Here is a 14967-nt window from a genome sequence, read left to right on the forward strand (position 1 = left end):
CTTGTTTAATTGTCCTATTCATCCATTTTACACGTAATCTATTTACCTTTTCCGGATTTAAGAATAAAACTTTATTGCCACCTTCAAATATTTTGCATGCAGTATTGATCTCTTAAATTAGTTTATCTACAGAACTGTTTCAGGCAGTCGCCTGAGTGCTTCCTAATCTACTGCCCTATTTTAGTTATATCCTTGTTCCAAATACCTCTGTGTGTCATCATACCTCTCAGGTTAATATCACTATCACTAACCCATAACATTTGGGAGTGAATTATTGCTGACTGTAGCACTGAAGTCTTGTGCTAAATGATAGCATTTATTTAGCTGTTTTTTGTAGCTCCTCATAAAACTTACAAATTCTCTTTTCTGAAGAAGTACATTCAATATTTAATCATCAGCAATGCTATCTATGCCTACTGGAAAATAAGGCTGCAAATCTAGTTTTCCATCTGCACCTGTCTTTTGCAGCTGCTCTTGATTCTACCAAGCTCGCCCATCCTGACTCATCCATTTTAGATTTCATCATTCTAATAATATTTAATACTAAGTCTATAATATTTAATTAGCATCTTTGTTTTTAATTCAAATCATTTACAAAGCTAGCTGAGGAACTGGATATGTACCAGATTGACATAACAGGGGTGGCTGAAACAAAAAAAAGACAAAAACTGGTCAGATCTTTCTGAGCAATAAATACAAAACGTTATATTCAGGCAATAACAATAAAGGAAAAGAAGGAGTAGCCATAGTATTCAACACTAAATACAAGGCTAATCTTATAGAATGGCAGGCAGTCTCAAGTAGAGTGATGCGGGCAAATATCAGAATGAGGGAACTGGACAATGAGACTTATTTGTGCCTATGGTCCCAAAAAACGTTCTACTAAGATGGAAGTGGAGGAATTTTTTGAAGCTTCAGAGAAAGCAACTGACACAATGAAAAAGGAAAAGTTGGTCCTTGTTGAGGATCTAAATAGCAGAGTAGGAAATGATTGTCAGACATACAAAAATGTTTCGGGAAAATTTCTAGAAAAGAGCAAAACTAATAATAATGGCAGATACCTGATGGATATCTCCTCAGGACATGGACTGGTTATTACTAACACCATGTTCCAACATAAAAATGTGCACAAAATCACATGGAGAGAAGAGGCAAGGAATAAGAAAAGGCTCATTGACTATGTTATAGTTGATAGTGATGTTTTCCAACTGGTGCAGGACACCAGAGTGTACAGAGGATTTGAAATTGGAAGTGATCACTATTTAGTCTTGAGCAGGATAAAATTGAATTTCATATTGAAAAGAATAACATGTAAGAAAGTTTTAAAGAGAATAAAAGTTGAGCAACTCTAAGATGTGAACTGTAGACTAAAATACACAAGCATTTTTGAAGAAAAAATGGAAGAGTTTGAGAGCAGGAAACCAAAACGTGGAGATTCAGTGGCAAGCCTTGAAGAAATCCTTGATTGATTCAACCAGAGAGGTATGTGATGAGGTTGTATGCAAGGATAGAAAAATCAGAACTCCATGGTGGACAGAGGAAGTTAAAGAGGCAGTGAAAGAAAAGAAGAAAGCATATGGAAGGCCGGGATATCGTTAGTGCGTGGGAAATTGTGAAAGAATATTTGTTAGCAGCAATGGTAAGTTTTACACCACGAGTGAAGAAGAGGACACAATTTGGAGTAAAGTGGATGACAAACAATATTAAACAGGAATTGCATGAAAAAGAAGCTATGGAAGAGATATAGGGAGAGAGGTGAAGAGAGGATGCGTGAAGAATATAAGACACAGGCCAGAAGAGCGAGTAGTGTGGTAAGGAAAGCGAAACTGGAATATGAGAGGAGATTGGCCCTAAGATCCAAAGAAAATCCAAGGGAATTTTTTAGCTATGTGGCCAGTAGGAGGAGAAATGACTGTGGAAGAATGATATCGTGGGATAAAAATGGGAATAGAGTGACTGATGCAGAGGACATAGTGGAATTGTTCAATTACCACTTTATTGCAGTATTTCATCCTGGAGGAGTCAGTTTTAATGCTAGAGGGATAGGGCAGGTTCAAGGTTTAGAGGTACAGGAGAAGAGTGTGTTTCAGATACTGAGAACTCTGGATGTCAATAAAGCTTCCACGAGTTTTGAGAGAATGTTCTAGGGAACTGACAGTGCCTTTAACCTGGCTTTTCAATGAAATTCTGGCTTCGGCAAAGGTGCCCAGGAAATGGAAGGAAGGTAAGATAGTGCCGTTGCATAAGGGTGGTAACAGGCTAGAAGTGTCTAATTATAGACCAGTCTGTGTGTCATCAGTAGTTGTTAAGAACTTGTAGATAGTACTGAGGGACCATATACAGCACTGGGCAGATGAGGGTGATGTTATCTGTGAGAGTCAACATGGATTTGTGAAAGGGCGCTCTTGTTTTAGCAATATGCTAGCCTTTTATAATAAAGTTACAAGAACATTAGATGAGGGAAAGGTATATACTGCAATTTTCTTAGACTTAGCAAAGGCATTTGACAGCGTGCCACATGATAAGCTGATATTTAAGTTGCAACACATGGGTCTGGATGTCAGATTGGTCAACTGGATTCAGGATTGGCTGTCTGATAGGTATCAGAGAGTTGTGTATGGTGGAGCAGTTTCAAGGAGACAGAAGGTTACAAGTGGGATCCCACAGGGCTCAGTACTAGGACCTATATTGTTTAACCTTTATATCAATGACATTGCCAGTGGATTGCAAGAGGATATTCAGTTATTTACAGATGATGCGAAGCTGGGAAGGATTATTAGTAATAGTGCAGATGTGGTAGCCCTGCAAGAGGATTTGAATAAGCTAGATAGATGGGCAAATGAATGGGGGTATCAGTTTAATGCAGCAAAATTATGCTGCATACTCTATGGGAGGAGTTATACTGGAGGAAGTTGGGGGAGACAAGAGATCTGGGGTTGATTGATAGAAACCTGAAGTTTAGGGGACATATTGCAAAGGTGGTGAAGGTAACACAGAGGATTGCTGCAATTATGAGAAGGACACGGACCTGCAGAGATAAGAGGGTTATCATTCCGTTGTATAAGTCTCTGATCAGGCCACACTTGGATTATTGTTCTCAGATTTAGTCCCCAGAATTTGAAGGGGATAAATTAACTGTGGAAAAGATACAAAGACGGATGACAAAGATGGTCTCAGGACTGTACAAGGATAGTTATGAGAATCGGCTGAGGGAATGTGGACTGCAGAGTTTGGCGGATAGAAGAAGGAGAGGTGATATGATTGAGACTTTTAAACTGTTGAGAGGTGGTTACAGGGTTGACACTGGGGAGTTCTTTCACTTGGTTGAGCAGCTAGAAGGAGTGATGACAAGAGGCCATCCCTGGAAGTTACGAAAGGAAACTGTGAGCAAGAGGGTGAGGAGTGGTTTCTTTGCATGGAGGGTGGTTGAGCCGTGGAATGCATTGCCTGATAGAGTGGTGAGGGTGAGAATGGTCAATGAGTTTAAGGAGTGGTATGATAGATTTTGTGTTTCTTAGGGGGGGGACCTCCCCTTGATGAGTCCTGACAGAGTTTATGTTCTTAGGAAGGACCTCCCACGATGAGTCTTTTGACTCCATGGAGGCCTGAATAATAATAATAATAATAATATCAAAAGTTCCTGGCAAATAAGTCAGCTTGTGCTCTTAGAGAATACAGAGACAAATGTAAGAAAGTTAAACACTGTGTAAAACTGGCTAAACAAGTTATGGGAGGACTTTGGCAAGAACATAGAAAATAAATATCAAGAAGATGGCAAGATATTCTGGAGGTTGTTGAAAAAGCTCAGAAATGGAGGAAAGAGTGCTGTAAAAGGAATTAGAAATGGTAAAGGTGACATGAAAACAGGAGAAAAAGATATCCTTGAAATATGGAGTAATTACTTGGAAAAACTGCTAAATGAAACAAGCAGTGGTGACAGCACAGTGGTAAAAAAACACTGACCAGGAATGCAGTCAGGAATACATATCCATAATCAGGGCCAGCTCTACCGACGGTGCAAGACATGCATTTGCACGGGGCAGCAAAGTTGGCATAAACTATACGAAAAATAAGGAGACTGCACAGGGCAACTATACGAAAAATAAGGGAGAAGGGACGGCAAAATATGCTACTGCATGGGGCAGCCCTGTCCATACTTGAAGTAGAAAAAAGCCATCAAAAGCCTGAAATGTGGAAAGGCAGCAGGAGTAGATTATATTCGACCAGAAATGCTCAAGTATGGAGGAATAAAAGTTGCACAGTGGCTGCACTGAATAGTTCAGAAGGCCTGGACAGAGAAACAAATTCGAGATGATTGGAGTAGAGCTATCATAGTACCCATATATAAAAAGGGAAATAAAGCTGAATGTGAGAATCACAGAGGCATTTCATTACTGAGTGTTCCTGGTGAGATATATGCAAGTATAATTGAGAAACGGCAGAGAAGGATTGTGAAAGAGAAGCCTTGGTGAAGAACAAGCTGGTTCAGGCCAAATAGAGGTTGTCAGGATCATAATTTCACTTTACGACAGATAGTTGAGAAATCATGGGAATATAACAAAGATTTGTAAGTTTTGTCGATCTGGAAAAGGCATATGACAAGGTGCCAAGAGAGAAGCTATTCGAAACGCTATAGTTATATGGTGTCAATGGTGCATTATATCAAGCAATACCTAGTCTTTATTTGAGTTGTAAGTCAGCAGTTAGAATTGAAGGAAGTACAGGAAGATGGTTTAATGTTAAATCTGGTGTCAGACAAGGATGTACATTATCCCCCTCTCTTATTCATTATCTATATTGATCACATTATGAAGGAAAGTGGTATTCAGGAGTGAATGCTGGTCTTGAAATTCACGGTTGCGCTTGTTATCATTCAGGGAGTGAGAGGTGTGATTGAAGTCTGATTAACAGAATAATGAATTAGTGACCATTTAAAACTGTATATTTAAAAATTGATGTACATTTAATCATATAAATACAACGTTTATTTTACAAATGATATTCTATCTTTTTCAATTTAGCTACTTGAATACAAATTCTACCCTACGGTTCTTCTTTATGAACTGGTCAATAACATTGTCATAAAAAGTTGGTTGTAACTTAATTTTCCCTAGCAACACGCACACTTGTAAAGGCTGGCTGAAGCTCACTGGCTAGAGCTACTTTGACTGCGTAAGGTCTGTGTTTAAGACGACGTGAAGGGAGCGGAAATGACTATGCGTGCACATGAAATCACAGTGCTGCAGCGAAGACATGGAAGCTCCCACAACCAAGCAAGCCAAGGTAGCTTTGACTAGACGAGCAAGCATCGGCCTTCGATACACAACACAAAGCTCAATTATTGCCGCACAAGCTTAAGACGTCTTCTGTCTACAAAAATAAAAGCCTAAATGGAATGCTTATAAATGCATGCATTTATTAACAAATAAATATTACTTCTTTCTCAAGTAATAAAGAATTTGCCCCTGGTGGTATTAAACATGATATCAAAATTGGAGGTGTTAATCTCAGCTCTTTACTTTATGTGAATGATGTTATACTTCTAAATAAATCTGCTACAAGTCTGCTAGATTTCCTGACTAAATTGAATAACTGTTGTAATAGATATGGTATGAAAGTCAGCATTATAAAGACAAAGACAATGAAACTAGGCAGAAATAGTGAAAATATCAACTGTATTGTGAATGGAGAACTTATAGAACAAGTAAAATATTTCAGCTATTTAGACACAATTTTTAGTGAAGATGGTAAGTTAAGTGTGGAAATAGACAACAGAATCAACAAAGCCTGGTATGGTAGGAAGTCAACTGAATAAATTAATATGGAATAAGAGAGAAATTAGCCAAAACACTAAATTAGCTGTATAGAAGACAGTGTTTAAATCAATTTTAACTTGTGGATCTGAGAGCTGGGTTAGAAGTAAAACACTTGATCAAAGACTAGAGACCGCAGACATGAGAGTCCTGAGAAAGATTAGGGGCATGAACAGATGGCATCAATGGCAATATCATATTAAAAACGAGTATATTAGGAAAGAACTCGATATTGTCATCATCCAGGAATGCATTAGCAGAGCTAATCTCAGGTGGTATGGTCACTTAAGCAAAATGGGAGAGGAATGATTAGCAAAACAAGTGTTCTCTGCCCGGTTGGCATGAAAAAGATCCAAAGGAAGACCAAGATATAGGTGGACTGATACAAAAAAAAGTGCCTTAGAAGACAGAAATATAAGACCTGATAATATTGGAGTCTTGACATTTAACAGACTGATTTGGAGGAAAATTGTGGATAGGAAGTTAGTAATGATGTAAATTTTTTATGTAGTACTATCATATCTTGTACACTCTTTGAGGGTACATATTAGGAATTTGATGATGATGATCATTTACAAAAGTATGCAATTTATTTTTCTATTTATCAACTAAAATGGCCATTCCATCCACACTGATATGTAAATCATCATAATATTCCACTGTATTATGTAATATAATAATCTATATATTTTGTTCCCTATAACCGTTTTTCTTTTATTACTACTATATCAATATATTTTTTAGTTTACTACTTTCAATTCCTTTGTTATTATACTTCTTATATTCAATGTGGCTATGTTCAGAATATTCAAGATTCGTAATCTTTAAGTTTATTCTTTCTAGATTGTAACTCATTATTTCTGTCGCATGTATTTCTCATTTAAACTTACGTTTTTTTTTGCTGTTGTTTTGTATTTTAGATTTTTATTTGGTAAAGTCAGCCAGCCTTAAGCCTTAGTCTGGCACCTAGTTCTGAATTTTCAAACTTCAGAAATACCTCTTAATTTGGTGAAAATTTCATGTTTAAGTTTTTAATGAAAAATATTGTTATTAGTATTCTACGCCGATTTGAATTACTTGGAAAGTGAAATTATGTATGAGTGGTATCATCTAATTAGAAATAGAATCATAAAGGATATAATAAAATAGAGTATGTGGCCCTGCTCGTAAGAGTCCCTGACTCCCTGGTAATAATTATATCCTTCATACAATAACAAAAAATTATTGGATACAATTAAAAACAAAATATAAGTTATAGCTGTATTGCATACATTTCATTACAGTCTTTAACTGTAAACGGCATTTATCATTCGGTGTATAACTGACTAATCATCTAGCTTACGTATTCCAAACAAATCGAAGGCTAGTTAAAACTTTGCCGATAAAATGCACTACAGTAGGATTGCTGAAAATTTCATTAATTACTTACCAAATGTTCTCTCATAATTTAAAATCACCTATTCATTTACGTCACATATGAATACAAGTCGGTCATACAATATCTAAATCAGGTGGTAACCGTATGCTTCACGGGACAAAAATTTTGAGGACGTTTACCTTAAAAACTCCGGTAACTTGAAATGACATTACATGAAGTCCAAGGGAAGTAATTATTTTTAATATAAATATGCTACAAAAATATTTCATTTTGGCAAAAAGACCTAACTGCAACATAACAAAGCTTCAACAAATTTACTTTTTGTGGATAATTGAAGAAATTAATTATAAAAATTAACATAGACATTATACACCTTATAGCAAGAAACAAATGTAACCAAAAAGAACACAGCCATCAGCAATTTAACATAGGATTCCCGAGAGGGGGCGGAAGAAGAATTTCTATAACTTGTTTCGTTTTAGACACTTTACGATGCACTTTAGTTTGAAAAAAAAATTGACAAAATATTTAATTGTTATTAAATTTAAAATTCCATTTTCCCAATATATAAAATATTTTATCCTTTTAATATCAACTGTTTTCATCATAGATTGCACTGCATATGTTGTCCGAAAACGTACATTTTGATAATAGATGGCAGTTTTGTCCAAATTACATTGTATAGCTATGTTCAGGTGACTCATCGGAGTTTATTCGTTGATTCATTTTAATTTGATGACGTTAAAAATTGGCGCTTTAAGTTGGACCTTTATTCCCTTTTTATTATGAAATGGTTGTGCTAATAAATTCTTACGTGCTGTGACTGAAATCTCTCGGCTTCATAAGCATATTTTCAAAACATTCGACTTTGGGAGACCACTATCAAAATAAGGATTTCAACGCAGTAATGTGTATCATACTCTTAGTAGTAACATGAGTGTAGCTACCGTTCAGAATCGTATAGAGGAGTTTAGTGTATCAGGTAAAATTATTTTCATCGTTAAATTAAGATTTAGGTATAGCCCTGCTAATTTCCACATGTATTGCTTTTAGTTCGTAGCGTAAACGACACTCTTTCCATTTAATCACTTACAAGTGTTTAGGTGAATTATTAATCGTGTGAATATAATATTTCTGTAAGTTTCGGCACACATCTCTATCTATGCAGTGTTTTGGTCAAAACACGTATATAATGCGATGTTAATTATACACACGTATATTCGTGTGTGTAGATTAACAGACCAGGAAATTACATTAAAATTAAATGACAGATGCATGAATGCTTGGCAGGAAGAGAAAAATCTGAAAACATTTGAATGATGTTTAACCTCATTTCAAATATAAGTGCAATAGTAGATTGTATTCCCAGCTTTGGAGGTTTATTATTATCAATTGGATATCTCTATAGAGGAGGCCCACACTAACCATTATTCACAATAAATCTACTGTACTTCTGGCAATGCATCAAAAGACTCGATGCATGGAGGCCCAAACTATTGTTATTCACACAATAACTATTATTGCGTTAATAATGGCAGTTTGGGCATCACATTGTTGTTAACTGCAACTTGACTCAACTTCCAGTGATGATGACCTTGTGCTCTCAATTTTATTCTGGATAAATTGCCATATTGAAAGAAAAACATATCTTTTACCCACATTATCAGCTTATTCACATTGACCTGAAGGATCTCTATCTCTCATATTTACTATTGTCCTCCCCAACTTAACATCATCAGGAAACAACTGAATATCACTCATTAAATTACCTAAAATATCATGAATATAGACATTAAACTGCAATGGACTAAGAACAGTTTGGCAGCACACCACTAGTCACCTGCTTAATCTTTGATTCTTTTCCTACACTAGTTTCACTGCTTCCAGTACACTAGTTTGATGTCTGGCTGCAACTATCCTCTTATCCATCTCACCAACCCCATTCGCTTCAGATTACTTAGCAGATTATATGCACTATCTTGAAATGCTATAAAAAGTCCAAGAATATCATAGTATGGGCATTGCCTTTATTGAACTCTACCATCACTATTATAAAAACAGAGTGAATTGCTAAGGCAAGACCTCCCCCTGAACAAAGCTATCTCCATGGAGTCAGAAGACTAATCATAGGAGATTCATGATTTGCACATTAGCTATTACTCACACAGTATCTATCATATCTCTACTTAAATTCATTCACTAACAAAGTACTCATAACTACCTCTGGCAATGCATTCCACCCATTTGCCACCTTCCAAGCAAAAAATCTAGTCCTAACACCCTTGCTAACCACACTTATAATTTCCATGGTTGACCCCTTGTTTTCTTTCCCTTTTTGACATGTACTGAAAAAAGTTTTCAGTTTCAATCCTATAAAACTCCTTTAACTTATATGCTTCAATCATGTCTCCCTTTTTTTTTTTTTGCCTATCAGCTAATTTTTGAAGTAGCCTATAGACTGTCAATCTATTCTCATAGGAGCATTCCACAGACCTACTGCAATCTTTGTGACTTGCCTCTGGATACTCTTTATCAATTCTTCATCCCCACACAATCCAGGTGATCAGACCTCCATGCAGAGTCTGAATGTGGCTTTATTAAAGTCTCGTAAAGGGGAACAGTAACCTCTCTATCCCTGCTTATCAGTGTTTTCAACAACTATGTACTCTGTGCTATTTTGGTCACCTTTATAATATGCTCTGTAAACTTCAAATTCCTGTCCCCAATCGCCCCTCCCTAAAGTCCTTGGCCTCATCAACTTCCTGCAGTTCATTTACATCACTGTAGTACACAGCTTGTGATGGCTCCTGCCCAGAGTGTATCACTTTGCACTTGACTGCATTAAACCAGCAATCATTTACCTTTGACCATACTACTGGTCTATTTAAGTCATCCTGCAGGTTCTCTAAATCGCCTTCATTTACTGTTGCTCTTGCCACTTTTACATCATTGGCAAACAACTGAATATTCCATATCAAATTATTTCCTATCATTCATGTACAGATTATTATTATTATTTATATGGGCACTCCATGGAGTCAAAAGACATTGTGTGAGACCCACTCTATCCATTAACACAATACCTATCCTATATCTTATTGTGTGATCACAAGGGGTCACAACTTTCAAGTGTGACCCCATGTTTTTCCCCTCTACTCTCCATCTATTGAAAAATTTCTTTTGTGTCAATCATTTTGAATCCCTTTAGTAACGTATGTGTTTCTGTCATATCCCCTAACCTCTGCCAATCAGCTAAACTCTGCAAACCATGCACCTTTAGTCTATCCTTATAGGGAACATTCCACAGACCTGTCACCAGCTTGGTCACTTATCTCTGAATCCTCTCCACCACCTCTCAATTCTCAAGATGTGGCCAATCATAGCCTTATAAAGAGGGAGAATAATCTCCCTAGCTTTACTTGTCAATGTGTTCTTCAGCATCTAAGTAATCATCTGAGCTATTTTGCCAATTCTTGCAATATGTCCTCTGCTGACCACCTCTTTTTCTTTATATTTCCTCCACAACATCTGCATATAGACCTGTCACCCACAACTCCTTCTTAATAAAGCTGTTCATCCATCTAATTCCTACCTGATTTATCCTTTTAACTCTGAGTATACATTCTGATATTGCTTTCTTGAAACACCCTTTGACCATGTCGTGATGGCTCCTTCTGTCGTGTTCTAAATTTATCTAGTTTCAAGTCACTTTTATGAATAATACAACTAATTACGAATTGATCACCGATCCAAAAGTAGGGAAATTTATATTTATACTGCGCCACCCTATTCTTAGATTAGTCTATATAAATAGTAGGATCAGTTCTAAATTAAGTTAACAGTCATCTCATTAGGCCGAATCATTTATTATCATTTTTACTTGGGGTTCCCGCAAGATTCGAATGTTTATGAACGGTGCAATAATAAGGAATTCAGGCAAACACAATATTTAGATCAACAAAATAAAATATTTAATATATGATATGGTTAACAAAATACAAGAACTCTATTTTGAAATAGAACTATACAATTAACTTAACACATCTTCTTAGGTCACTGATGCTAATTCAATGTTCTAACTTTCATATACTATTCACAGTCCCAAAAACACAAATCTTCTTATCTCAAGTTAATATAACAATTTCACATTTTATTCAGTCTTCACAAATCTTTCAGCTCAATGTTTATATTCACAGCAGGCAATAAACTACGTAAGCTATATTCCAAGCAAATATATTCCCGGACCTTGAGCATCGGAGGTATATTACAGTTAATGCTAGAATAGAGAAACTTATACAACTACTCTTACCAGACAAATTTTTCAATACATCAAATTATTGAGAGAGCACTTATGAATTAACTTAATTAACATTAGCGGAACACACATAACAAATATTCTCCATAGTTTAAACTGTATTACTGTAAGTCGCACTTCACTATTCCAAACAACAGTAATTAGGTACTAATATCTTTTCCTGTTCACTTTTCTCCAAGTAATCAATATAACCTTTTCCTAGGGCAACATAGAATTTAATCGTAATCCAGATTAACTAGAACTAATCAGAATTTTCGCATTGACTGTCCAGTTTCCTTTTATCTGATTACGGTATCAACCTTTCTTCATAACAACAGCAGTTTTCGCTTATAACATTAAACTTTATGTTTCACTACTTATAGGTTCACTTCCGAACACTATACTCATAAATCTCTGCCCTGAGGATTATATAATCTGGGTTCCGCAAAACTCTCTCCTCCTCCTTAATAATAATTCTTCTCTATATCCCCCTTATCTATGACCTTCACTCTTCTCTATATATCTATCTATCTGACCTTCACTCCCACCTTACGTTCGAACGCCACGCTCTACTCCACTCGTGGTTGTTTACGCGTGCGTCTCCATGACAACAGACTGCACGTAAACATTTCGCTAATGTAATGTATGGTCTATTATTATTCATGAGTGATTACATAACATTAAATATTTCACAAAATAAAACAACAGAATATTTAAGCTACTTCTTTAACTTTTTGATTACGTATACAGTTAAATATAAATTAACACTTTACGTTACACCACATATATTTAGTTACACAAAATTCTAAACATATTATTATTTTATAAGTTAATAGCAGGTCAGATTTTGAGTAAATATTTAATTAGTAATTCTTATTTAAGGAATAATAAATAAATTTATTATATGAACCATGATTAATATTTAATAAGCCATGTTAAATGTGAATGAAAAATAATAAATTACATAACATAGCTTCATTCACAATTTAACAACCACTTCCCATGCACCACTATTTCTCTCCTCTAAATTCTTATGCCATGTACTGCAGAAAGTCGACTTCTCAGCTTGTCTCCTACTTTGTAATTACAGATGTATCCTTTCTTAACAGAAAATTTTACATGGGTGGCATTCTCCCAGTTCAAGACTGCATGATCACTTCCCCAAGTAGAGGCACCATGGCCAAGTTGATTACTGTAAAGTTCTTCGATGCTATGACCAGATCTAGCAATTTAAAACGTCATGTTCCCTCCATTACATGTTCTCTTGTAATTATCTCTCAGCAGCCATATAAATTCCATTTCCTTCCCTCCCTATGACCATTCCTCTATAATAATTACTTGACCTGCACTCATCATGCTAATCATGCTAACCTCTAGGTCGCTTGGTCCCATGCTTACCTGCATCCCCCATAAACATTCTAGTTTCAGTGACTCCGAACACCTCTATGAAGGATCATATTCTTACCCGGCCATTCTAGAATTCTGGATTTATTCAACCTTTCCAAAACTTTAAACCACCACTTCTGAAATGCTAATAAATTTGTAATTTTCTTGCCCTGTTTTGGATATACCTTAAATTAGTGGCACTGTCTTACCCTCCTTCCACTCACTTGAGTCTCCTGGAGCTGAAACTTAAACATTGTCATAGGTAAGGCCAATTCCCTTGCTCATTTATGCAACAAACATGCTGATATCCCATTGCAGAATTTTTCCATTGAGATTATGCAATATCCTGAGCACTTTGTTTATCCGCCTCAAAGCTATAATCAGATTCTAATTTACTTATATCCTGATGACAAACCTTCACAAAATATGTTTCCATAATCATTTTTCTTCTTACTGGCTACATAGCAAAAGAACTCTTTGAAATTCCCTTTGGCTCATGATCACATGATCACTGCCCAGCTAATTTCATCTCATAATTTGCTTTTGCCTTCCTTAGGTTGTAACTTTTCTTGATTGTATCTTGTATTGTTCGTGAGCTTGTTGATTGCACTTCACCTTGTATTCCTTCCAGACATTTAGTTGTCTTAATGCTACAACTCATCCTTATGACACCTGCCTGCTTTATTCTCTTAATCTTAGGAATATAGTCCATGGTCTGCTAACATGCTTTCCTTGCAGGTTTTTCATGCCATGGCACTACCCTTAAACTTGATATACTCTTCAGAGCTGTAATTCTACCTAAATATAAACCCTGTCTTGAAGATTCAACATGCTTGAACACATCCCACAAAAGCAATGAATAGTCACTTTTTCCAAACATGGGGCAAAAATTATCCATATCCAGTGTGTTGAATATAGACAAATTCTCCAAAATAATCACTAAATCTATGTCATGGAAGAAACTCGATTCATGCATTCCCTCCATGACATGTTGTTTTAAGTAACTGTCTCGCTCTCTTGATAACTATATATATTCCATTTCCCTTCTCTTGTGTGTCCTCTCCTTCTTCCAGTCTATATCTGTATAAAGTCCCCGATAATACAATGGTGTCCAAAAGCTAAGGATGAACTACATTTTTACCTGTGAATGAAAAAAATTTTCATGGCTACAGTCAAATGTGGACATAAATTTATTGCCAGCATACTAATAAATTATATTACACATACAAAAAAAAAAGTATTATAAATTTCATACAAATTAAATTGCAATACGATTTTGGCAAAAATTACAAATTTCCTAAGGACATAGTTAAGGAATTAATATACAGTGCTATGAAAGCTATGTGGAGAGACATTTCAGTATGGAATATGTCCATCCCCAAACTACAGGCAGTTCTGACAACATCGTACCATGCCTAGTACCAAGTGATTCAGGAAAAAACTGGCCCACATCTCATGTCACCACGTTCTTTGGGGTTGAGATCTCGGGAGTGTGCTTTCCACTTGATTTGATTAATATCCTTGGTTTCCAGAAATATCTCCACTGATTGTGTACAATAGGGTGCGGCATTGTCATCCATAAAAATGAATTCTTCATCTCCACCACCATGAAAGATCGAACATGATGTTGAAGAGCTTCATGAGTTGCAGTCCCTTTTTCCAGCACATGTAGCTCAGTGCATCCATTAAACATAATGCCTCCCCCACACCATCACTGTATCTTTCCCTTTCAGGAACATTCTTGTGATGGTAAACAGTACCAGTTTCATGCCAGATCAAGTGTCATTTAGAATCGAAGGAAAGACTAAAACAACTCATCTGTAAAGAGTCATTAGCCCATTGGTGTCTTGTCCAGTTTTTATGGATACAACACCACTGGAAACATGCTCTACGATGAGCTGTGGATAAAGGATGCAGACTACAGATCTATGGACATATACACCTACTTGTTGCAGACATCTTGCCACAGTTTGTCAAGATATCAGTGTACCTGTGCTTGAATGGAGCCAAATGCTATGGTGCATCGATTACATTTTGTTGTTATAATCAAAATCTGTCTTCATGCTCTGTGGTAGAATGAGGGCAACCTATTTGCA

The 14967-nt window shown here is 36.1% G+C and overlaps 2 protein-coding genes across 4 annotated transcripts in view; one reads left to right on the forward strand and one right to left on the reverse strand.

The window, feature by feature from the left end:
* LOC150107872 (serine/threonine-protein kinase LMTK1-like) overlaps positions 1–7628 on the reverse strand; it is a 304207-nt gene extending 296579 nt beyond the window's left edge. Inside the window, exon 1 of one of the 3 annotated variants that reach the window (XM_090390529.1) lies at positions 7565–7628. The gene's annotated coding sequence lies outside the window, so the exon portion shown is untranslated. Of the gene's footprint in view, positions 1–7242 lie in introns of all 3 variants that reach the window. The other 2 variants (XM_090390528.1, XM_090390527.1) reach the window with 2 other exon arrangements.
* A 277-nt stretch (positions 7629–7905) lies between these two features.
* The window catches only part of LOC150107873 (cytohesin-1-like), a 287240-nt gene continuing 280178 nt past the window's right edge, over positions 7906–14967 (forward strand). The window contains 1 exon segment of the mRNA XM_090390530.1: positions 7906–8173. Within this exon segment, the coding sequence (XP_090246656.1) occupies positions 8125–8173 (49 nt within the window). The 5' untranslated portion in view covers positions 7906–8124.

The sequence above is a fragment of the Typopeltis vanoorti genome, chromosome 3 (genome assembly GCF_054136105.1).
Source record: "Typopeltis vanoorti isolate ZY-2024b chromosome 3, IOZ_Tvanoo_1.0, whole genome shotgun sequence".
NCBI classification, from domain to species: Eukaryota; Metazoa; Arthropoda; class Arachnida; order Uropygi; family Thelyphonidae; genus Typopeltis; species Typopeltis vanoorti.